Source organism: Tenrec ecaudatus, chromosome X (assembly GCF_050624435.1).
Source record: "Tenrec ecaudatus isolate mTenEca1 chromosome X, mTenEca1.hap1, whole genome shotgun sequence".
Taxonomy (NCBI): domain Eukaryota; kingdom Metazoa; phylum Chordata; class Mammalia; order Afrosoricida; family Tenrecidae; genus Tenrec; species Tenrec ecaudatus.
In genome coordinates, this window is record NC_134548.1 from 124,226,569 (window position 1) to 124,253,603 (window position 27,035).

Consider the following 27,035-nt stretch of genomic DNA (forward strand, 5'->3'; position numbering starts at 1 on the left):
CTCTGAGGATGAATACAATCCTGATGCAAACTTTTCCTGATTTTAAACTATACACCACCCTTCCCCCTTTTCTGTTTGAACAACCACCTCTTGGTTTATGTATGAGTTCTGCATGAGTGAAAATACGTGCTCTAGAATCACCATTCTTCACAATATTATCCATAATTTGTTGTGATATACATACTTTTGCATAGTTAATAAAGCACAATAAACACTTTACTGTATTTCCCACTTTCATACAAGATTCATCTGATGACACAAATGATCCTCCTCATTTCAAGTTCTTTTCTGAGTCTCACCTGAACTTCTGGCAGTTCTATGTCAATACACTGCTGCAATTGGGTTTTTAATTATCTTTAAAATATTTTATTTGCACGTGGTATGTTCAATATTTTCCACTTTCTTTTGGACTACCTTCCTGTGGAAGAGTCCCAAATATAGATCTCTTTGGTTGACTAGAGAGCTGTCTTCCAAATTTCTTTGTCATAGATTAATAAGTGTTTCCAGTGCTTCATCAGCTTTTGGAAACAATTTAATTGGCATTCCATCAATTTCCAGAGCCTTGGATGCAGCTTGAGCTTATTTCTTCAATACTACTGGTTAGCGATCGTATGTTACCTCTTGAAATGGTTGAATATAAACCCGTTATTTTTGATACTCGGTGTATTCTGTCCATCTTCTTTAGATGTTTCCTGAATTGTTTAGTATTTTGTCCACAGTATCCTTCAAGACTGCATCTTGAGACTTTCATAGCCAAAAACTATCAGATTAGTCGAATCCAAGAATTATACTTTCTAGAAAAATGATGCAAACTTACTGTGGTAAGGATGACCAGCTTTAAGGGTGAGCTCAGCACCCATTAAGTCTATAGTGATGCAGAGAAATTTTCGATTGGGTTTTCTGAGTCTATGTATATTTTCTAGAGCAGAAAGCCTCATTTTTCTCCCTTAGATCAGTTGATAATTTCCAACTGTTGACTTATTGTTTAGCAGTCCAACTGGCAACCAACTATGAAACCGGGGCTGCGAAAACTTCTGTAGTGTAAATGGATATGTCCTTGCACTTGCAGGTGGTGGTAGACAGTGCAGGGGGGGGCATGTTTCACAATTGATTCCATCCTTTTGTATTTGTAATATACTTTCTGACATGTTTTAGGATCTCCTAGAAGGATCCAACTGATATGAAGATGTTTGAAGGATTGAAATTTTCATGAAGACATGTGACTACATTCCACCTGAAAAGGGAGATGAATGGTTACATATCTCAAACACCCAGCCGATGAATTGTGAAGGCATTGGCGGGACAGTAGAGAGCCTATGGTAAATCAGAAATCCTTGATTCTACTTTTGGTTCTGCCATTAAGTAGTTTTCTGACTTTGAATAAGTCACTTATCTTTTCTGAGTATCAGTTTCCCCATCTTTAAAATAAGATTACCGTATATACTCATGTATAAGTCGAAATTTTCAGCACATTTTTAATGCAGCTTTTGTGGTAAAATTCGGTGCCTCGGCTGATACTCGGGTCGGCTTATACTTGAGTTTATACAGCAGTTAATATCTCAGGACTCTTGCAACTCGAACACTGCTTGGTTAAAGCGATTAAATGAAATCAGAAGTAGAGAGTGGGGAAAAAAGTTTAGAGAATTCCTACGAATGAAAAAATAAAGTCAAAGTTTGGCTTTGCCATGCTTAATCATCCTTGGGTTGTGACTGGGATTGAAAAGCAAGGAGGGAGACCAATTACCCCTGTCCTCTGCAGTGTGGGTCAGAACTGGGTTTTCTCACATTAAAGGAAAAGAAAAAAAGAAATATTTTAGCCTGATAAAGCTAATTTCATGTGAATTGGCATCAGTGCAAAACAAATTATATGAGTGGTTTACACAATATCTCTCATAATAAACTGACTTGTCTTGAAAGCTTGAGCTTTTTAAACAAACTTTATTGCCTGGTCTATGGCTTTTTGGTTCAAGCACACTCAAGAAAAAATGCTGACACCTTGTTTTCTGTTTCCACTGGAAACATTGCTGTTTTTAAATGAATGGTGGGATATCATGCAATGGTTCAGTCCCGAATTCTAGACTGATATATTTCTCTTTAATGTACACATTTTTATTCCCAGAGAAATTCCCACTGTTTTAGACAAAATAGACATCATGTAATCATTGTAATAAATAATTCTCTGAATTTTTGTCATAAAGTTTGAAGAAAATGTTTGAAAAACAACAGTGTCCTAATTAGGCCTCTATTCATTGTATGGGAATGCTTTTGAGGAGCCCAGGGAACCCTGAGGAGTAAATTCCTCTTATTTTTCTACTTGGGGAAACCCAGGTGTGTATAATATATTTCAAATTTTATTTTTAGCCATGCCTTTCAAGACATACGAGAACAGTTGATTTATATTTTCTTCATAGGCATTGCCAATGAGTGCTAGAGAGCTGGAGAGCCGCATTTTGATTGTGAAGGTGTGTTGGCTTGCCACAGTAGAACTGCCTCCACAGAGGTTCCAGTGCTGTAAATGGAAACAGGCAGAATACCACCACTTTCTCCTGTGGACAGGTTTGAACTACTGACCTTTTTTCAGTTTGCAGTCAAGTACTTAATCACTGTGCCACCATGGTTCTTTGTATAATTAAAAATTACCTGCTAATCACAATTAACTCTTCAGCCCTAAGCTTAGGTCTTCGCTGCCTTCAGACCTTGGAAAAAGCTTAAGCCATATTTTTAAAAATAGCTCATCTATCAAATGCAGTGATTCCTGTACCAAACAACGTTCTTTTCAGGGTTTTGTTCTGTTGTACATGGTTTTTCTAGGAGTGGGAACCAACTTGATGGCACCCAACAATCATCACAGCATTTAACCACTCTGGAAGATAGGCAGTGTTGAGTACATTGACAAAATTAATCAAAGATGACATTTAATTTCTCTTGGGATTTTTATAACCCCATTGTGCAGTTTCCGCTAAGCTCCATCCCTGTCTGCAGCATATTCTCAGCATTCTTCCTATGCTTCGTGACTTCATGAATTTCAGAATTCCTCATACTCTTCCTCTGTCTAGATCTTTTCTACCTATATCAAAATGTAACCATCGTCTACTTCATAATTGTAGACTTCTTCACTATGTGGTAACAATATTTATCACTAGGGCACATCACTTAGTTTTCAGGACTCAATTTCCTGTAAGTAAAGTGAAGGAATTGAATTAGATATCTGGAAGGTCCCATTCAGTTCTAAAATCATGAGTGAACATCTGCATTAATGTGTTATCTAGCAAATGTGCTTCCATCTTTCATAGGGAGTTTGGGGAAATCACAGGCCAGGTGATAGCAATTTCCTGGAAACATTATGATTTAACCTAGTTAGAATTCTTTTTGGACAATGATGATAGGCATTTCAGAGGCTTCCGCATGAATTTTGATTTTATAAAGGTGCACTACACAAATGATGACCTCTTTTCTTTATGTCCAAAGTCAACGGTTGATTTCCAGGTAGTAAATAGCCACATTTATTTCACAAGCAGGAGAGATTTAGAGCATTCCTTTGGATTAAGTGCATTACACATTTAGTTGAGGTCAGATTCTTTTAGGGAATAAGCAATATTTCTGAGGAGTTCCTTTCATAAAATTTCCTTTACTGTTGGAATCATCCCAGCTATACTTTCCCAGATAATTTATCCCCATCAACCCTTCTAGGATACTATCTCATCCTAAAAGCCCCCTGCAAATACTGCTCATTGATCAGATGGCTTCTTTAAGTTTAAAAAAAGAAAGAATAGAAAATATCTCAAAACAGACCTCATCTAGAGATTGTCAACAAGCATCCTAGCTTTTAAACTCCTGGGCATTTTAAACTTCCACCAAAAGTGAAACATTGTGATTGTACCCTGGGTTACAGCACTTGGATGCTAATGGAAAGGTCGGCAGTTTGAGTCCTCCAAGTGCCACTGGATGTGGTAGTCTGCTTCCATAAGGATGAACGCCTATTGGGAAGTTCCACTCTGTCCTTCAGGGTTATCGCAAGTCCAAATGGACTCAATAGCAATGGTTTGGTTTGGGGGTTAAAGTAAAAGACTAACTATGTTGAGGTTTTGTTTGTTTTATTTCTTTCCCTTTGGGTTCTCTTTTATTTAAAAGAAAGAGTACAACGACAAATCCAAATTTAAGACATCTGGATGTTTCTCATCGTATGGCTTAAGCATCTGCATTTTTTCACTTCTCATCCAGATGTTTTGGTCTTATATAAACCTAGCTAAAGTAAAATGGACTATCAAGCAATCATCTGGGGACTTTGATTAACATGGGCAGCAAATATGAATAAGCCATGTTCTGAGAGTCCTGTTTTTTGTCCAGATCAGAACACATTACTAATGGGGTCAAAGTTATTGTACATTTGTTCCTTGTATGGGCCAGTTATCTCTGATTTGTTTTATGACCACAGAAGGCACTTCTAGGTTTAGCCAGAAGGATGGAAAATGAATACACTTGGTCCTACATGTAGTCAAGCAACAAAACAGGAAAATCAATCCCTACCACTTCGAGAGTGAAATTTAAACATGTATTCCCCATGGACAGAGGGGGTGAAAGAAGTGCCATTTTGTACAGAACAATAATTATAATAGTAGCACATCAAATTTGCTCTGTGCCAAACACTAGCCTAAGCACTTTATATATATTACTTCATAATATTCACAACTCTATGTATATGATTAAAGAGCTTCTCTGAAGTCAAAACACAGGGACATTCTTATTTCTTTCTAATGTTTTCTCTCTGTATTTTCCCACATGCCACTCATCAAGAATGGTGGAGGGAAAACAATGTCGGGAACTCTCAATATATAAACTCTCTAGAAAATAGAGCCAAGGAGGACAGCAACTCAGGTATTTCTGCCTACTCAATTGATTGGTGGAACTACTACTGTGGCACACACCCTGTGGCCAGTAAAGTCAGTTCATCTAATCTTTCTTCTCCCATCCAATTTATAGGCATACACTACTTAGCTTAAAATCAGGAAAGATGTATGTATGTATGTATTGTATCCTCTCATTATTCAATATGCATGCTGAACAAATAATCAGGGAACCTGGATTATATGAACACTGCAGTATCAGGATTGCAGGGAGGTTTACTGATAATGTGCGATATGCAGATGACAGTGTTACTTGCTGAAAGTGAGGACTTGAAGCATTTACTGATGAAGATCATGGATTGTAGTCTTCCGTATAGATTATAACTCAATGCAAAAAAAATCCTCACAACTGGACTAAGAGGTTGCCATCATAAGCAGAGAAAAAAAATTGAAGTTCTTAAGGATTTCATCTTGCTTGACTCCACAATCAACACTCCTGTAAGCAGCAGTCAAGAGATCAAGTGATGCATCCAATTAGGTAAATCTTCTGCACAAGACCTCCTTGAAGTGTTGAAGAACAAAGAGGTTAATTTGACCCATGACCCAAGTCATGGTATTTACCATTGCCCATATGCAGTTGAAAGTGGAACATTTACTAGTGAAGACCAAAGAAAAATATTCAAAGTCCTATGGACTCTGCCAAAAGAATCAACAAATCTGTCTTGGAATACATACAGCCAGATTTCTCCTTAGAGGGAAGGAGGGTGGATCTTCATCTCATCTACTCAAGAGAGACCAGGCTCTGAATAAGGACAGCATAGTGGAGGAGCAGTGAAAAAGAGGATGGTCCTGGACAAGATGGACTGACACAATGGCTGCAGCAATGGGCTCAAATCTAAGAACAATTGTGAGGATGCTGCAGGACCTGGCAATGTTTCATTATGTTCTATCTAGGTTTGCTACAAGTGGAAACTGACTAGATGGTACCTAACAATAACGGGCATAGAAAAAAACAAAAAAAATAGGCATAAAAGGTACCCTTTACAAAAAAAGGCAATATTTTTGTTGCCAGTAACTCTACATAAAAGTATATATTTAGGGGAAAACTGACTGTGTGGTTAGGAGCACTGAAATACATTGGATGGCTTAACAGAACTAACTTGTCCGAATGTTTTCAGAAAGAATGATTTGTTTAATTGGCAAAATACTTAAGAAGCTTTGATCTATAACCACAAATTGACTTAGAATCCTAAAATTCTAGACTTAGACATAGAGACATATCTAAGTCAATTTAATTTTTTCCCTTTCTTTATATTTTATTACCCTGAAAGCAGCAATATAAAAATATATGCAAAAGAGTGTTCCCTGCCATATTTTTTTGAGAACTACAAGTGCGGTAGTTTCATAATCCGGTATCAATCTGTGAAGGGAGGGAGTCTAGCCTGTCAGTCAGGTTGCAGCTTGATGACCTCATTTGGAGGTGCCTAGGATATAAATAGCTCACTGGAGGCCAGATACACACAGACTCTCTGCTAGATCTTCCTGCTGACAAGGCACATGGAGCTATGCTTGGAACCCTGAAGCTGTAAGAGCCACGTGGAGACCCCTACCAGCACTGAGATGCTTCCACTGCCACTGGATCCACAAGGCTTTCCACCCACTGGCATGTGATCATCCTGAATTTGACGTCATTGCATGTGTTGTGTGAGTCTAAAGAGGAATTTATAGACTGGTATTGCACATATGGGCTAATACCAGACTTTTGGACTTGATCTTGACTGGGCTGGGATGTTTTCTCAATACCATTGCTCTTTTATCTAAAGCTCTTTCTTATACACAGCAGGCATCAAAATTTCACAAATACGCCCACATTAATTTACTCATTGAGGGAACAAAAGTGATGTATCTATTTTTGACTATCATTGTTATGGGAACTGGGCTATGTTGTTGTTTGGTTCCTGTCATGTCAGTTCTGACTCATAGTGTGCCTATGTACAACAGGAAAAAAACACTGCCTAACCCTGCACCATCCTCACAGTCACTGTTTTGTTTGAGCTCATTGTTGTAGTTACCATGTCAATTCATCGGTTGAGGGTCCTCTTGGTTTTGCTGACCCTCTATGTTACCAAACATTACGTCTCCCTTCAGGGATTGCTCCCTCTTGCTAACACGTCCAATGTACCTTAGATGAAATATTGCCATCCTCATTGATTCTTCATCTTTTGCATTAGCAGTTGATGTATAGATTTCAATAATATTGGTAATAAGTGGTCTTCCTTATAGGCACATGGACTGTATACTGTAGAAAATAAAACTTGGTGATTTATCTCCATAAATTTCATCTGTTTTTCTCTTTCCTGCTTCAGAAGGTCAAGGTTGTCCTTCCTAAACATTTTCCTGCCTATTTTCTCGGTTTATTCTTCAAATGCTATGAAAAATAATTACTCAGTTTCTTAATAGCAGAGATTATATTCATTACACCTCATTTTTATGTCCTTCTCCAGCTCTTCACACACCCGCCACCACCACTTGAAATGTGAATAGTTTTTATGGGCCAACTTGGAGCAATTGTTGTGCTCTCTATCTCTACACATTATGAATGACAGGGACTCCTTGGACCAAGGGGAAGGCAGAGCACCAAAATGGAATGATTCTGTCTCAGAACGATGTTATGAAGGAGACCCTCTCCTCATAACCAAAGCTAGTCTTCCTTTTACTGTAATATGAACAAGCAGTACATTTTTGATTGATAAACTGCAGGTTTTCGGAATTGTGGTTAATAGTTACCTACCCTGATAATCTCCTTGATAAACTTTCCTCCATAATCATAAGGATGGTAATTAGCTAATGACTATCTTTTTAATTTTGGTTACATTGGCTTTCTTGGGTTCAAAAATTACCAAGTTATCCATTTCTTTCATTGTTATTCACAGGACCACTCTGCACGCACACCATGCTAACGCAGTTGAGCATATCCTTTACTACTCTTTGGGTGCCTAGCCTAGTTTCTGTATGTAATTTCAAAATGGATGACAACTGCCCCCCAGCCCCAGGCTCCCAAGGAGTTTTCTTTTGATTTAATCACCTCAGTGCATTCTTTTTATTAGCATAATCCTTTATTTCAAAATGAGATGCTGAGTCTTAAATAGATTGAAAAGAAGAAATTTATTCATTTTGCCTATCGTGATCATTACTCTGCTTACATTTCAGAAGTTGCTCCTGTGTCTAATACACCTATCATTGTATTTCTCTTCTTGTCCTCACACTTTCAGGATGCTCAATTAAGAGGGTAGGTTAAACACTCAACCATAATTCTATTGCTATACCCAACTCACATGAACTTTAAAGTCTTCATTGACTCTTCCCCTCCCCCCCTTCATTTTCCACTTTTGACATTACTTTGCTCGCCAATTCCGCTGCCTTTTTCTGAGAAGACCTTGGTTGCCACACTATATCTCATCACCTCCCATCTGGTGGTGATATGATAATGACCTCAGCTGGTGTCCCTGACTTTAGTCTCTCTCCCTAACTCTTCCTACATGCTGCTGCCAGATGGATATTCCATCACAACTCCTAGCCTTCCTATGCCCTCACACAGATTTCTGCTCTTGGTAGTCAAATGCACTCCCTTGAGCTAAATATGACTTGTTTACTTTACCCTCAATCTTTACATGCGCTATTCTCAGCACTTGGAAAATTCCCCTTCTTCACTTGTGTTCCTTTTATTCCAAACCTCTTACTGAAGTCTGCATTGAATCTCTCCCCAACTCACTTATTCACTCTGCATGTATAATATTTATAGCACCAGAAGGTGTTTTGTAGAGATTTCTTTATTCCTTACATATGATGCATACACTATTTAAGGACAGGGATTTCAATGAAAAGATATTCCCTACAGTTTATGCAGTGGGTAGTACATAGTAGGCACTCAATAAATGTCCATGATTGACCTTAGTCCTATCTGAAGAAAATGTGGTAGAGAAAATGGCAGTATTTGAGAAGGCAGGTTTTGAGAGGTGTACTTGGTTTAATAGTTCTCATATCACAGTAATTAAAGTACTGAATAACTTCAAATTGCCTATGGCTGATCACAATTCTAAACAAGTTAAGTTTTAAGTGTTTGAAGTGAGTTATTGTTTATTGAACAACACCATACATTTATCAGATAACCTCAATTTTACACTGTGATTTCATATCAAACACCTTTGAAGAAAATGCATGAGTAATAGACATATTGGGGCAAACATTTTTCAACATTAAATTCTCTCCCGGAGAAGAGCAACAATAATTGCAAGTGTTCAGTCTTAAAGGGTCACTGTGGAACTATTTTATGTCTTAACTTGACTATTGTTTCATCAGCCTCACTCCCTTACCTTGGGAAATGAATACAAGGAGGGTAAAGATTTATATGTGCAATTTCCAGGATATTTCCCTCGGTCATTACTTAATTTTCTAGAAAACACTTGGTGCAAACCAATTTATTTTAAAATAAAGTGCTTAAGGGCAGTAAATGCTTTAAACCAGTGATTCCATATTCTTGTAAACACTTCAAATACCAAGTGTATCAGGGATTCTCCTTCCTTTGTTGCCAGAGTTTTCTTTCTTCACAAATTTGCCATTTTCCAACTTGATGAAGAAGCAATTCTCCTTTCCATGTCCTCTTTAACGTCTCTACTACCTTGTTGTTCATTAGAGAACTCTGCTCTCCTTGCAACCTGTTCCCTACTTTAAGCCCCACAATGTTAGTTATGAATCTTCAAACAAAATGCCATTTCCGCACTATGCTGCCTTGAGGGCAAGGCTTGTGAGAAGCCTGCAAGTAAATTCGTATATCCTTCCCCCTTTTTAAAGCGACAGTAACTGAAAGAAGAACCAATGTGCATCTAATTTCATTAGGCTCAGAGGATAAAGATTTTATTTCTTACTATCCAGAGTCTCTTTACTTAGACAGGATCCCATAGATTACCGAAGCCATCAGATTTCTTATTTTACCAAATTAATCCCATGCAAATGTTCTCCATACCCCTGAAGAGTTTTCACTTCTTAGATATATATTGCTCTCATACTTTGTCATTTGTGTCATCATTTCTGACACTCTCAGAATCTTTTGCTTTCGAATAACCTCAGTGCTAAGTGTTATGTGTATTGTTGATATATGGGCTAAATACATCAGTTAAGAATATATTGGAACAACTTACACCAATTTTTTTCTAGATTTCCAAAACACATTTCATGGAAAAACTAAGATGAAAAAATTACCCATAGTTAAATCACCTGGAAGAATGGGCTGTATCTCTCTCTTTTTAAAAAATTAAATCTCAGATGAAATAAAATTGTGAATGGCCGCCTGGAAATAAATTTTTATAGATGGTGTACATATTGGTTCCTGAAAATGGTAGAAAAGGTCTCTTGTCAAGTTCCCCAGCACAAGTGTGAATGCTCTGTTTTTGAGTACCTACTACTAGTGAAAGGACACATTGTGGCCAGCCAACTCAAATTGCTACCCACGTTTAATCATTGTAAATAAAGGAAGCAGAGAGCCCCGTGTTATATTTTCAGAATTGGCATGCTCAATACAGAACTATTAGTTTTAAAATACCACTGAACATACTATTTGAATTAATCTAGATTTCTGGGGAAAAAAAACAAGATAACAAAAGTACAATTGGTCATTTAAACATATACTACTTCATGCAGGTTATTCACTTGGTAATTAGACATAGCATTAAAGAACAATGAGAGTAAATACAATTTTATAACACTTGAAAAACAGTTCAAAATTGACAAATTGCCATTTTGAAATACTTATTGTTTTTACAGGAGCAAAATCACCTTTGCCAGTAGGTGATGGGGTGGGGAATACATCTATGAAACACCTACACATGTTGAACTGGTCTAACTGTCCACTGTGAATGAACCTCTATCACTGCTACGCTTCCATATACTGTTGGTACAGAATGCACTTTCTGAAAGTCCGGATATAGAACAGCAACAGAGAAATAAGTACTTGGATCACAGGGAATCGATCATGAAAGAATGTTGAAAGAAATAACCAAAGCACAGATCTAATGATCTCTTACACATTTGAGTTTCACAATTCTAAAGGCTGGGCAAACTTCATGTTTTACAAACTGTGTGCATTTGTCCTTGTTTCCATTTGTCCCCAAATGTGATTTAGGAACCATTTGCAAAATGGCAGAGTCAACCTTATTAGCAATAGAGCCCCACAGGCTAGGTGAAGAGCACACCAAATGTGATTAATTGAAAAAGAACAGAAAGTAGTAATCCACAATAGATACTAGAATAAGGACACATTCCTTACAGCAAATATGCAACATTGTATTCACAGCGAGTTTCCAGCATGACATAGTCACAGTCAGTAAGAGAGGGTGTGAGAATTTTAGTCTATCAAATATGCTACGTGAGGTGCCAGAAATAAAGTTACTTCTGCAGGAGCCTTGCACATGGGGCCAAGCAGATACTGTGATGTAGAGCATAGTCTGTTTCATAACGACATTTCAGAGCAGAGTCGCTGCCAGTGCTGCTCTACCACCAGCAACTTGAATCCTGTAGCACTTCATCGGTGAATACTGCCACATCACTTCTTTTCTATTGCTGGCACTCACAGTCAATATGTATTTAAATTCAGACTCCAGTGATACTGAAAAGAAAAAAAACCAAGGAGGAAGATACATCTTTGTACAAAACTTATAGCAGGTCAAGAGATATTTGGGGTGGGGTGGAATTCCAAATGTAAATTTGTTATCACACAAGAGCAATGTGCACTTTCAATGGGTTTTCAAAGTTGTAAAAATTTTTTGAAATACCAGAAGTGATAAAGCATTGTTCAAAATCATTCCAAGTGAACAAACAGCTTATGTTTTCATTTGCATCAGAAATGCACACCCTTTACCTACCTACCACTTTGCCCACAGATGTGATTTCTTAATAAATCTAAATGCTGAGATTAGTGTACAATAGTTGTCCATTTAGGTTGAAGAAGTTCTAAATGTTTCAATCAAGTATTTCTCAGCCAATCTTTATCTATAAACATCTTCCAGGTGGGGTGCCTAAATATTTCTCTCTTGATAAGTCCTTGTTTATTGTTCACTCTATTAAAGTAATTTCCCTCCAATAAACGTAGTTGAGAATTTAAAATTAAACAGAAGTCTTTAAGTTTTTCTTATTTTAAAATACCATGTCAATACTGATATATTCATAAATATAGGGGAGGTAGCTCATCTTCTAAGCTTCTAGTTCATGGATCATAAAACCTATTCTAAAACAACAGTACGTGTGTGTGTGTGTTCTTTTCAAGAAGAAATCAAAACTATACATTGCAACAAGGAACCATACTAAAAGAGCAGGTCTTTCTTTCCCCCCACTATTCTAGAAATGTAAACAAAATATTTAATTACAAAAGCAATTTCTGTGCCTTTTTCTTCAAACACCTTTTCAGCAGCTCAGTGATACTAGGCGTACGTTACGCTTGGTTTGGTAGAAACTATGTGAGATCACATAGCCACTCAGAGGAATTCAGAATTTTCACTACCAAATATCACTGGTGAAACTAAGCTCTTTGGATGATAAAGGTAGCAGAGAACTGTTCCTATGGAATTCTTGGGCATCTTTCAGGGTATTATTAAGGGGAAGTTGTCCATTGAGTAGTGTGAGAGGCAGGTTACAGTAGGTGTGGTGGTTGCTTAAGGAAGGTACTGGAAAGGTAGATGTTGGCATCTCATGTTTGTAACCTCTGCAACAGTGCCTCATTTGCATCGAATCTGATTGGTGGAAATCAGGGAGATCCGCTTGAGATGATACCAGAGTGGCTGAAGTACTGGTCATGGCAATAGAGGGGATGGGTTGCAGTTCTCCAAAAAGTCCTTGTTCTGCAGAATCTAAAACATGGCACCGAGATAGCATTTCCTTTCTCTTGATGGGCATTTCATATACTAAATGCTTCCAGAATTTGGAATTTAATTTGCTGCTTTGGGGTCCCTTCCACTTGATCAGAGACAGAAGTTTGATGTTGCGCTTTAGTGATTCCACTTCCTGGCAATTCACCTTCCCCTTTAATTCTGTACACTCAATCAAAATCACTTTGATTTCTCCACTGACTAGCATGTTATGAAGTCTGCTTTCCAACTCGAAAATACTCCATCCCCGTCTGAGAATATAGTCTGGAGTTAGCACGATAATAAGTCTTCTGCTTTGCTCAACACATCTTGTGAGATCTTCAATGTGTGCTACAAATCACAGAAAGAGAGAAAGAGTAAAACAAAGACAGTGCCAGTCTTTAAAGCATCAGGCTTGCACTCTAGCCTAGCAAAGATTCCAGTCTTTCTCTAATGCACGCACCATTCTCTGTTATTGTATTGTACATTCAGATACCCTGTTTCCTTAAAAATAGTTTCTAAGGAAATGAATGGCTTTTAAGCTATAGTTTCTTCCCCCCTCAGACTATTTACAGTGTTCTACTGCCCAAGAAGAGGTCTGACTTCTTCAGAGCTTAGGTGTATTTCAGGTTTTTTCCCTTTATTTAATCATTTAACGATAGGCAGGCTTCCAGGCTAGCACTCTAATTAAGCATGCAACCAATGGGTCGGTGTAGAGCGAAACAGCATTTTAATAAACGTGAGATAGCAACTTATGGGCTGAATTTGGTTCTCTCCCCACCTGATTTTCTACGACTGAACATGGGCAGGAGTTACATACACCAACTACCTTGAAGATACGATGAGCTAGAGATGCTGGAAAATATCTTCTAAAATCACATCTTGTTTCCAAGAATACTTTCTGGTATTTGCAAGCCAGGCCCTTCATTTCCCCCTTCAAACATGGAGATAGGGACGTGGTGTGCGTGTCCATGGGTTTAATTTGGACCAGCTGCTTTTCTGTTGCGAGGGAGACTAGTGGGAGTGGCGGGAGCGGGGGTGTTGGAACAAGCTGATGGTGTGGAAAGAACCATGCAGGAGAAAGGAGGAGGAGTCTATTAATTGAGAAGTCTTTGCTCCCCTCTGTGGAGTCATTTTATAAGTGAGATGAATACATTATGCCCTTTTTTTCTGGGAGGGAAAACACTCCAGCTAACTCTCGAATTATTTATTCCCTGAAATAATCCCCTTGCAGTCATAGGTCCCAAAATCTTATCTGCCAAAAAAGCAGAACACATGCATGTGTTAACAAATGGAGACTTGGACACAGGTGCGACAACAGAAAGCTCTCTTTACTGAACAGAGCACGAGGGCTCCTCTCCTGCACACTGCCCTCTAGCAGCAGTGCTCACAGAAGCACAGCCACATTTGTCACGACCAATCTGCTTTCAAAGTACATAGTGTGGGGCCACCGAGGAACCCAGTACAAGCCATTTCGTAAAGAGCTTAAACTTATTTTACAGATGCAAAGTTTACAGATAATCTCTTTTCCAGGGTTTTATTTCACCAATTGGTGCAAGAAAATATTCACAAGTGAAAATGAGCAAACTTTCTATATCCCCTACAGATCAACAAAACGCTTTTTTTCAGAGATACACATAGAATAATGTCTAACAATTTGTTCTTACTTCTGCTTTGTTTTTTTACTGAACACATTTCAGGACATTTTCATGCAGTTGTTACAATGGCTTTTTGCAGAGGGGTAAGACAAAATCTAAGTGGAGAGGCAATCTCTACAGGATTTTAGGTGTTTTATTTGAGCGATTAAGTATTCTGGGAGAAAAGAAAATCGGCAGTGAAATCGGAAAACAGAAGAAAAGGGGACAAAAACCAAACCAAAGCAATCAGAAACAAACAAACAAAAAGAAAACAACATCACCAGCACCAACAAAAACACCACACCAGTAGTAATGGGGAAGTTATTACTCGGCAGTTATCACTTAGAGAACTGGTGAAACAGAATGGAAGGAAAGGTAGGCAGTTTCAATAGAGTGGAAAAATATGATCCCAATGTATCAACAGCTCTGACTCTTCCTTTTCTTCCTTTTTTTCTGCTCCCAAAAAGAAAGAAGTTATGTGGGAAGCTTCATCATTAGAAGTTGGATCTGTAAGATACAGTAAAATAAACTATCATGCATCTTTCCCATTATTCTTTTCACCTTTCCTCAAAAACAAAAACCGAATAAAAACCAAACAAACAGAAAATGAAACAAAACAACAAAAACAAAACAAACCCAGAATCATGGTATAAGTTCAGGAATCCATGAAAATACAGTTTTACCAAGGTAATATGTGGGTTACTTTTGTCATATGTTTCTTTACAAAATAATTGAACAGAGGATTACTGCATTGTTTATCTTTCACAAATCATAATTAGTTACTAAAATTTTACAAATCCACGTGTACAAACCTTGTCAGCAGCACTTCCGTCACATAAAGTGTACCTCTATGTGCAACACAACAAACAGTCCCCTGGTTACTTCCAACTTAAAAACAACTCCTACTTGCCCTTTAAGGTAGGTTATTATAAATTTGCCCTCATTTTGCAAAAACTGAAACAACCCCTACTCGAAACAGACTCTTCATCACAGTCACCTTCACTTGCTGTACAGACCGTATTTACACTATCAACGAGGCTTGAATCTTTTCTTACACTAAAAGATACCTGGTCTGACTTCCCTAAAAATTCTTAACAGACACAGTTTGGAATGGCCCTTGTTCTTATGCCAGTATATTCTGTGTGAGGACAAAGTCTACATTGACTTTTAAAACTACACTGGAAACAGCAAAAATTGTGTCTATGCCTCTGTCTACTTAAAGGAGCATTCAACAACGTCATGATAAATGAAGACAATTCTGAAGGTCTCCAACACTGTGTTGTACATGAATCCATAGTCCCCACCCATGCGAGCAGTAGTCAAGAAAGCAAACAACGTATTGCTTGAGCCAATGTGCTCCAGAGGACATCTTTAAAGTGTTATAGAGCAAAGAGGTCACTTTGAGGACATCCCAAACCACGGCTTTTTACATTGTCTCCTGTGTATGCAAAAGCTGGGCAAGGAATGAATACTGAAGACTGAATAGCTGATGCCTTTGAATAATGGTGTGTGTTGCCAAAGAATATCGAGTCCTCGTAATGCAGTGGGTTAAACGGTTGGCTGCTAACCCCAAGGTTAAGAAAGATGAGGCTTTCTGTTCCCATAAAGATTTACAGCCTCAGAAACCCACAGGGGCAGGTTTACGCTGCCCTGTAGGGTGCTTATGAGTCAGAATAGATTTAATGGCAGTGAGTTTTACCAGAAGAATGAAAAAAAATCTGTCTTGAAGAAGTACAACAAAGAATGCTTCTTGAGAAGGGAGAAGGGTGAGACGTTGTCTCATGGACTTGGTCCCCCATACTGGAGAGACCAGTTCCTGGAGAAGGACATCTGTCTTGGTAAAGGAGCGGTCAGGCAAAAGAGGAAGACCCTTAATGAGATGAATTGACACAGTTGCTATAATGAAGAGTGGGAATATAACAATTGTGAGGATGGTTCAGGACTGGGCAGTGTTTTGTGTCTGGATTGGAACTGTCTTGGTGGCCTCCAAAAAATTACATTACCTACTTCTAAAAATGCAAAGAAAACAGCTTTAAAGGAAAATTGTTTTAAAGGAAACTACGCAGCCACACATGAATTAATTCAATAGGGATCTCATCAGCTTGGCTTTGGCCATTTTCTTCCCAGAATAGGTAAAGGAACTGGGTCACATTTTTGCTAGTAGCATAGTCCTCTCAATTCATCCTTCTACTATATTTTGCCACTTGACAGCTAAGCAGAATGCTTCATTTGGGGTTCTTGGGATGTCTTAGGGACTCATTAGATAGAATTTGTATTTGCCCCCCCCCCAGGAATGCCTGTCAGGGCCGATCCCTCTCAACTCAGCTGCACAGGGTGTGGGTGTTGAAGGGAACCTTGGAGAGAGGGAGTGGTCCTTGTCTCCTGCACACTACACTAGCTGTGTTTATCCTGGCAAAGCCTAATGGAGCGTTAAGGCAACCATCCAGATAATTCCAGCAGAAAACCTGCTGTGGAAGAAAAAGGTCTGAATTATCCTGGTTTGCCCTATATATACATTAATCATATGCACTGGAGTCAGTCAGTACATCACATTTTTTCCCTGGGTAGATAGAGCCCAAGTGTCCCAAAGAAAACATGAACCATTTGCTTGGGCCTTGATTCTTGTGTTCCATTTCACTTGGTGAAAGACCAAGTGAAAGTTTTCAGATGTAAAGCCCACATTTCACTTCTTGGGATGGTGATCAGTGGCTGGGCAGCAACCTCAGTGTTTGAAAGCAACTGGGGAGGTGCCTCTATGAACTTCTTGGCTCACAGGCCAAGGAGAGACTGTGCCCCAGCTTCCATCCCCTGGCTCGCACTCTGGTTTGCCTCTGTGTGCTTTTCTCCTTTTCTCCCTGCTTTTGCGCCTGTCTACTTCTCTCTTGCTCCCTTTCTTTTTGTGTTCTCCATCTTGTATGTGTCTTTTCCTTTTACCTCTTTCTTTAATTTTCATCCCACTCACCCTCATCCCTCTTTTTTGGGGTGGGTGGGTGGGAAGTGGGTCTCACCTCTCCCCTGTCTCTTCATTCTCTATGGCCCTCTGTTTCTTTTTATGCTTTTCCTCTGTTCCTTTCTGTGTTTCCTCCCTCCTTAAGTCCTTTGGCTCCCCCCCCCCTTTAGGGAAAACAAAGAGTAATCTAGCAATAATGGAATATATAAGTAAATTACAAAGAGACCAAAGGGGCAGAGTTAATACTTTCTACTTATTAGTCTTTAACCAAGGAGCTGTTACTAGTTTCTATGCAGTAAGTGGTCCAACTAAGTTCATCTTTAACCTGGGGGCTGCTTGTCTGCATTTAATGACTGAGAATTAGAACATGTACCTTTCTGTTTGTATGCTTTAGGAGCTAAGAATTATTTTTATGTTACAATCAGAAATTGTTTTTAAAAATAGAATAAAAATAAGATGATGCCGCACAGACCATATGCGATCCACAAAGATAAGGGTATTTACAATCTGGACTTTTACAGAGAAGGTTTGCCAGACCTTGAAGTAGAGAGCAATCAGGGTATTTGGAAAATTTCCAAATAAACTATGCAGAACCAGGTATCGAAATCACACATTGTTGATCTGTAGCATTGTGGAGTCTGTAGTGTCATCTTTAACATTGGTGGGATTTGCTCTGGTACTGTTGTGGTTTTGTGGGAAACTTTAGAAATCTTTAAAAACTATTAAAAAAAACTCAGCCCTGTTATCACAAAGAGGTAACAAGAAAATGTTTCATTTTGTTTTCAGTCTCTAAATCTATAGAACATATGGATACTTATTAAATCTTGTCTTGACTTGTTCAGGCAAATGTTGAAGCTGGGTAGTAGGAATCCTTTAGAAACATATTTTTTTTGCAGAAAAATGTAGATCATTTCTTAAAGTAAGGGTTATTCATGCAGTCCTTTGCAAATTTTGGGTTGAAGTAACTTATGATGAAGAAAAAGGCCAAGGGAATTATATCTAATAGGTTTGTTTGTCTAGACGAGGCTGTGGAATCATATAAAATATGAAACAAAGTCAATTTAATATAACCTGTTTGGTATTTTCACTATTAGGTTTAAAAATAAACCCATTTTTTAAAAAATGAAATACGAACAAAATACAAACTCATCAACATGGAGTCAGCGTCTACCTGTCCTCTCGGACAGAGGAGAATGGTCCCATAAGTTGTCCATGGCTGTAAACCTTTATGGAAATGGACAGCCCCATTTTTGTCCCAAGGAGTGGCTGGTGGATTCCAACTGCTGACCTTTTGTTTAGCTGCCGAGTGTTTTAACTACTTCATCACCAGGGATGGATCCATCGCACTGCCTCTCACCTGCTCTCTCCCCACCCCCACCAAATATGCACACATATATATGAGACTGTGTTAACAAGTTTAAGGAAATTTTCGATTACCTCTTAATCAACACACACATTTCCTTTTACTATATACTTTGCAAAAGTATTAGGCCTTTGATATAACTAGAGTCTCAAAGTGAGGTATTTTACAATATGGCATCGCTAAAATATTATCTGTACGCTAAATAATAACCAATTGAAAGAGTTATACAGGTTGACAATGTGACTTTTTTTGGTCACACATGTTTTTAAAGTTTTGGTGGGTCTTGATTCTAATCCTGGCAAAGCAGGGACCCTGCATTGTCTGCCATCGAGATGGACACTGCACCATTTTTTATAACTCCAGCTCAGGGAACAGAGCAGGGACAAACTGTGTAAATCATGTGTGACACTGTTTACTCTACAAAAGCATTCTCTACTCTGCTCCCTCTCCATCATTGGCGTGATAGATTACAAATCAATAGTTAAGCTAAGTATTTTAGGCAGGAATTCGGTTTTCTGTGGACTGGTCTGAGGGTCCTATGGTAATTCTGATGAACAGGTGGACTACTACTAGTCAACAAGGATTTGCTGAGACCTCATGGATTCAGGGAACCATGATCACTTTCAGTTCTGCCTTTATAAGCTGTGTTTAAGATCTTTATTTAAAGATGAGTCTGTACGCGTGCAATTCTCTCGCACCGCTGGGGGTACCAGGAGGCATGAGAAAATGGACAGAATCCCCTCTGGAATACTGTCCCCATCGATTGTACTTTGATTATGGCCCCAGGTGTCCATGTCACAGACACATTTTTTTCATTCCTATCTTCCTTTTCTTTTCTCAATTCTTCACCGACTGAGAGTAAAGGAGAATAATTGGGGACATATTGAAAGAGACAGTAGAGAGTAGCTAAGAATGAGAATCTGCAAAGTCTACTTTCCCTTATCTCTTTGTCTTTCACCCCATGCCCTAGAAACCTGTAGATACAAATAATTCCAATTCATGTAACCTGAATATGGGTCAAGCCTATCTCCTATTTATATCGTGTCTTCTATGGCTCCTTCAGTACTTAAGACAAGCTTATCCTGGTCTTGTGCACTGTTTATTTTTTAAAGGTTCCTAGTCTTTGTGCCACCCAGACACTTATCTCTTGATTGAAATTATACCTAAATATTCTATCCCTATTTCAAAATTTTATGAGAACTCTTGGTCCAAAAACCTTAATTCTTTTCTGAGCATCCTGGAGTTCGGCTCCTTCTCTTTTGACTCTCACATGAAGGGAGAGTGGATAGAGCTCATTTTTTTCGATGTAAGAAATACATTGCACACAATGTGCTAACTGTCCGTGATTGTTCATGTCACTTGTGCCTTCCAAGTCAGAGACTTTAGATTGTCTGGAAAAAAGATTTTGCGACTCCCCCAGGACAACTTATTGGAATGGTATCCAACCTGTCCAGGTATTAAAGGAGCCATTGACCATGAACACTTGCAGATCTATGTACAAAAAAAGTGTTTTGTATGCCTCATTTTAGACATGAGTTGGCATCATCTGATACCAGATATATTCTCCAGCCATTTGTCATTTCATTGTCAGCACCCTCACATGGCTCGTACCAAGTGCAAAAGAACTGCAGATTAAACCAGGAAGGAGAGACTTGAAAATATAAGAATGTAATTAGACATTGGGTTATTTTCCTTAAGTTACTGAAAGGGTTTAAGAATAGCCCCCAGAAAATTGGGCATGGAAACAAGTGGAACAACAATTTGTGGCTTCAGGTCAAATTCATAAATATTTGACAGACATGGCTGTGAAACCCTATACATGCTAATATTTGAGGTCACTATTGTCTTTTGCTGGTGAAGCCATGTGGATGAGTAGAAGAGAATGTTGAAGCACAAAACTTTTGGAGGCAGAACAACTGGAACTGAAATAATGAGAATGACGAATTCATGCCTTGTGAAGAATATAACCAAGTTCACTGAACACTTTGTGTAGAAATTGTTGAATCAGAAACTAAAGTGCTGTGTAAACCTTCACTAAAAGCACAATAAACTATTTTAAGGCAAATATTGTGTGTGTGGGGGGGTGCCTTTGAAAATTTAAAACAATTTTTAAAACTCAACGCCCATTTATTTCTATGTATCATCATAATATATTTGCATATAGACTTCTAAGCACCTTGCTTGCGTTCTCCTAAATATTTAGAAAGGCTACAAGAATGGGTTCTTTCTACTTTTGTTCTTAGAATGCTATTTTATTTATCTGACCATTGATGCTCAGCTCAATCAAAAAATCATTTATGCTTTTTCTCCCTGTTAGCAGAAATACAAGGAGATAATATAGGTCCAAAAGCCTAAATGGTACTCATCCAAAAAACGTCCCAAGCTCAGAATCTCAAAGGCACAGCTGGGTTCTGTTGGTCACATGTCAGCTTCAGAGCACATCTGTTCATTCCTAGAGGATCCACTAGGCCCCCTGAACACAATGTGCTCTGTGTAGAGTACTTTAAACCACAAAATCCAGCAGCTGCAGGAGTGAGAAAATCTCTACTTCTCAAGTTTGTGTCTCTAGGCAGTTTGAGTAGGGTGTTTTCTATCTGGCTTTCTTTGGGTTGCCTGTCACTTCTGACATTCAGACGCCTATTTGGCAACAGAATGGCTTTAGCGATTCTCAGAGACAGATGTTTCTAGCCTGGGAAAAGACAGACCACACTTTTACTGGAAAGTAAGAATGCTTGCCACATTCAGGCACCAAAATGGAGAAAATGCAAGGTAGATCCTAGCCACAGGAAAAGAATGTTCAGACTGAAGACTCCATTTCAGAATTGGGAAAAAAATATTTTCATCTACCGTCCTCTTCTTGGTTGGGTCAAGAGGGTCAAAAGACAATGGTTTGCTGATAGGGCAAGTGAGGAGGACCCAGTTACCTCCAGCTCACCTGGAAAGTGACATCTCTGTACCCAAGCTTTCGGAAAAGGTTTCTAATGTCAGAGAGACAGACTGACACTTAGAGACCATTCATGCTCTTTTACCCACTGGAACCTTGTGTGTGTTGACAAGGTTGAGTCGGAGTACCATGAGATTAGTGCAAAGGAAAGTGAGGAGAAAGCAAACGCCATTAAACACAACTGGGTTTATGTCACAGACTTTGCAAACTTGGTTTATAGAAAATTATTGTTATAGATCAAGAATGATCTTATGAAGTCTGCTTCTACAGCCCTCCAAAGCTTCATTACTAGGTTTTAGAGGAAGGAGTAGTCTTGGGTAAACATGTTTTAAATGAGATGTGAGGGACAAACATAACTTATGATACTTTAACTCCTCCCTCCCCTCAGGAATGTGTCTATATTTATATAGCATAACCTATTAAATCTGTACCAATGGCTGCAAATACCAGTCACAGAAGCTTCTTTAATAACATACATACAACAAGTCCAAAATGTTCTCCTCTGTCATTCATGTGTAAATCAAGTATATTATTCATATACTTCATCAACTTCCTGAATGCTTGCTAAAAATTCCAAGGAAAAACTCATTAATCGTGACATGGTGACTACTCAGCTAGCTCTGAAATGTTGATGGAAATGAAAAATTGTCAAAGGGTCTTTTTAAGAACCTCTGCAGGTTACACCCGCAAATGGGAATTCAGAGAACATGCATTTGCTCGTTCAGGAAGGAAGGATTAAAATCCAACACCCTCCTGCGGTGCCATCTAGAAACTATAGTGTTGAGCCAGTCACATAGTTTGTAAAAGACATCTTCTTGTGCATCACTGAGGATTCACGTCTCAAATATTCAGCCTCCAGACTGCAGAATCACAGCCCATCCAGACGCTCTCTTCTTGAGCATTTCAACATTTATATTCTTTTAAATGACAGAGTAAACTAGATGGCTACCTCTTATCGTTTTTTAGAAAGTGTGTTAGACTTTAGTCCTAAAATCTTATCCTTTTGAGCTAGAAACAACAGTCGCCCATGCGTCTCTGTGTCGTTGAGATGGTATGTAAGCTCCATATCCCAAGCCACAGGCTTTGTGGATCACTTGTATTCCATGGATCTTTGTTACCTTTTCTAATATGTACAATGTTAACACATTGGTTTTATGTTCTGAAGAAAGAGAGTTAATGTTGAAATGGTAAAACCTGAAGACTTCCATCTTTCACCCACTGGAGTTGATAAAGACTAGGTATAGTGATGCTGTTTTGGGCTACAAGAAGGTAGAAAGGCCGGCACCACATTGAATTCTATTGAAGATGACGACATAGGATAAGGCCAAAGCCAAACCCACTACCATAGATTTGAATCCGAGTCCTAATGACCCTTTATGATCTTTCTGAGAGAGTACATCTCTAGGAGAACAGACAGCTTCATCTTTTTGGGGGGTTGTGCTGATGGCTTTGCCTGGCCAGACTTTCCCCTCAACACTGCCAGCTCTCATTTGGCATGTAACAGAAATCCTAATGAAGCCATGATTTTATTTTAATTCGTTTTAGGGTATTTTCACTGTAAACATGGACTTTGAAGGATTTCTATACTTAACAAGATACTCTTGGCAAAGATCTAAAAAATGCAGAGCAATTTGATGGATTAGGCAAAACACGAAGGGGGAAAGTGGTTTAACTTTTTTTTTATGATTGCTCTGTCCCTTGTGGATAATCGTAGTAATATCTAAAAAATTAATAAAAGCAGTATAATCATTAGTTTGTTCTAAGAACTGAAACGTCTTCTATTAATTACCCATAATTTTTTGTTTCACCGACGAGCTCCTTTTAGCTTATACATTCATCTTGTTAAAGGAAAATGCCATTCAGATGATGTTACCAGAAATATAAAACTTACTGTAATTCATTCTCATTATTTTCTTCTGTCTTAAATCAGGTCTGTTTGAATAAAATCAAGAAGCATTTTTGGAGCATCTGATAAGGTTAAGTTTTCTGTTACATGAACACCGGGGTATGAATGTAAGTGAGATATAGTACCTGCCTCCAAGGAATTTATTATCTTGCTGAACAGACAAGGTATAAATATATATATAACACTACATAAAATTATAAAACAATACAAAAATATCACAGATCACAGAAGTACAGCATTTTAGAGTCAAACAATTGAGTAAGATATTATGCACCAAGAACTCTAGGGCTGGACATCTTATTATGGACTTTTCACAGAAGCAGTGATGTCAAGAAAGATAAACTGAATATGTCAAAGTAGAGAAGACCGGTATGAACAAAAGCAATGTGGTAGGGAAATGGGAATATATAATACATGTCAAGGGCACAGAAAGGCAAACTAGTGAGGTTAGGGTGAATGGTATGAGTAAGAGAAATGGTCAGAGACAAGGTTACGAGATAATCAAGACTGGCAGCAGACATTAAAAGGGTTTAGATAAGGATCATGAATTTTGTCCTGCTGGAAAAGGTGAAAAATTAAAGGCTGTAGAACAGGGCAGCATCATGACCAAATAGATGTACATGATATTAGTGGGGCCAGATGGATGGGAATAGAGGTGGGAAATATAGAAAGATAATCAACATAGTAGAAGTGGGTTGAATAAGGTCTGTAAGATAGTATAAGCAGGAATGAAAATGACATAACCAACATTGGAAGTGGGGGAGAGATACACAAGAATCAAAAATAACTGTAAAGTATCAGAATGTTCCTCAATAATAAATCAGAATAGAAATGGTAGTTTGAGTCATGAAAAATTGGGTAAGAGGTGAAATATGATAGAAAACTTGGAAAAATATTATATTTGTAAGGCAGAAAAATAATGGACCAGTACACATAGCCAAAAATAATGGACCAGTACACATAGCCTTTGTTCCTTTCTATGACATGTAAGTTTGCAGGGTCACACATGCACATAAACATCGAAACATACACACAGGCGGAGAAAATAGATGAGGAACCAAAATTCAGTTAACTTGATTTGTCCCTTCTCATCTAGTGAACATGGCAGACTACTGATAATTTAAATGAAAGTCATTGAGGAATAGCACGATTTAGCTCAATGAGAACCAGAGTCAAACAGATCTAGGTTATGAACTTTGCATGATCATTTGTGCGCTGTCTATTCCAGACTGGCTTGAGGATTCATTCTTCATTTGTAAGATGAAGATTGTAATATTTGCCCTCTCTCAACATAGAGTTACTGTCGAGATGAAATTAAAGAAGGAATGTGAAAACATTTTCTAAACTTATACTCTCAAATGCTATAAATATAAATCTTTGTTTTATTATTATGTAGATGTAAATTATCATGTCTTGATTGTCGTCACCAAATGAATCTCCTTTTCTCAGCGAAATCAATCTTGACAAACTTTTTGAATACTTTTCAGTCTCATTCAAAGTTATTTTCAGCACTATGAGGGTAGTAACCATATCTTGGGTTTCTCTTCTATGTATTGCTCTGTATAGCACTCTTTAACTGGAAATTGAATTAATTATGAAGCTCAAGTGTAGCTTCTAAAATATAGTATAACTTAAAGGTAGCATATGAACACACAGTGTCCAGTACTTCTGGAAAATCATTTGAATACATGGTGGAAGCATTCTATGTGATTGCTTTGTACACCATTTTAAGTGGATTTTCTCTTCATCATTCCATTAATGAATCACAAGGCATTATGAGTAATACGACATAAAGAATTGGATTAAAAGTTATTTGGGACAATTGTTATAGGTATAGAATTATTATAGGTATGAAAATGCTTTAACTGGTTTCATAAATAATTTTTAAAGTATCATTATTTTCTCAGAATACTAAGGAAACGTGATTTTTATCAAGGTAACTACTTCCATTTTAAAACTTAAAATACAAGTTAAAGTGTCTTTTAAAATTTACATGCTAGAATATCAGAACACAGGAATTGGGTAGACATTTGAATTTAATAAAATTTCCTGTGAAAAGCAAATATGCAAATACTTGTCCCTGATGTTTGATGTGTCTATATAAATTGTTAAAAGAAACCAAACATTTAAAATCCAAACATAAAAGTACTTACTTCCACTTGGAATCAGGTCTCTTTCTGGGATGAAGAGTTTATATCCATAGTGTTTCTCCAGCACATCTGGCAGTATTTCAAGAGCAAAATGCTCTTCTTCAGGATTGTCACAGTCTAAAGTGTCTTGGTCCACTTTTGTGTAAGAGAGATAGGCATCATATTCCTTAGTGTCTTAAATTTAAAGAACAATAAAAGGGTTATAAGTATTTTCAGATTCTAGAAGTCTACATTTCCCCAACAGACTAGAATAAGCACTAAGTGACTACCTGTAATAATTACGTGGCAGGGGGTGGGGGGTGGGGAGCCACCACGTTTTACTACAGGAAATCTGGTACATGTCAACATAACCTTGTCATACGATGTTGAACTGAAACGGTTTTGCAATGGGACAACTACAGCAAAGACAGAATAAGAGACAGAATTATTATTTGTGATTTTCACTGACTATGCCTATCTGTAATGTGTGAGTGACTGCTCAGTGTGTTTGGATGTAGGACTACACAGATCAAAGTCGTGGATTTGAACTCTTTTGTGCCAGTTGGCTTGGCTCTTCTAGTTGGTGACAGACTATACCTTGTTTGCACAAATATGTGCAAAAAATCCAAGAGGGGTTGGGCCCTAGAGTGTGGAAGATCGAAGTAATCCAGCCTCACTCCTGGAGACACTACTCCCAGCACATACCATACTTCCAGTTGGTTAGTGTCGTCATCTCCATATACAAAAAGCAGTTCATTACCAAATATTAGAGACAGCAGCTGGGTTTTATACAAGTGCACTGCCTATTATTCTTGTTCAATCCATGGCCAACTAATTTGACACAAACGTCCAAAAGAAACCTTTGTTTCGAAATATACATCCTTTCAGTCTTGCCAAGTTAGGTTTTCCCCTCACATATTTATTCAGGGAGTTAACTGTGCTTTGCAAGTGGATTTTTTCCTCCTTTGCTGTATTGGCCGAGAGCCAGCCACTCCAAAAAAGAAAATGTGCATATACTCCTGAAAAAAATGTGTTACTCAAAAATTATCTATGTGTCCACATATTAAGTTTTATAAGAGTCATGCTGGAAAAATGACCATCTTTTCACGATTTCCTTAGCTAGAGGGAGAATTCTTTTGAAAACGCTGCCGCTGTGAACACAGGATCATATGGCGCTATTCATACTTCGTCCATTCACTTACCAAGACATAATCCTGGGGAACGACTTGCAAGCAATACAGGATTGGTTTCAAAAACACATGTACATGGCCCATGAAAACACAGGCAATGAACATAAAGCCAAAAACCGCACCAAAACATGATTTGTAGAATAAAGCAGCCACTCATTTACACCATGAGTGCTACGG

General features: G+C 38.1%; 1 protein-coding gene across 1 annotated transcript in view; it reads right to left on the reverse strand.

Moving 5' to 3' along the window:
- Positions 1–12,392: 12,392 nt before the first annotated feature.
- Positions 12,393–27,035, reverse strand: part of IL1RAPL2 (interleukin 1 receptor accessory protein like 2) — a 719,072-nt gene continuing 704,429 nt past the window's right edge. The window contains exons 8-9 of the mRNA XM_075538447.1: positions 25,693–25,863; positions 12,393–13,090 (exon numbers count right to left, since the gene is read on the reverse strand). Coding sequence (XP_075394562.1) covers positions 12,393–13,090; positions 25,693–25,863 — 869 coding nt within the window. The remainder of the gene's footprint in view (positions 13,091–25,692; positions 25,864–27,035) is intronic.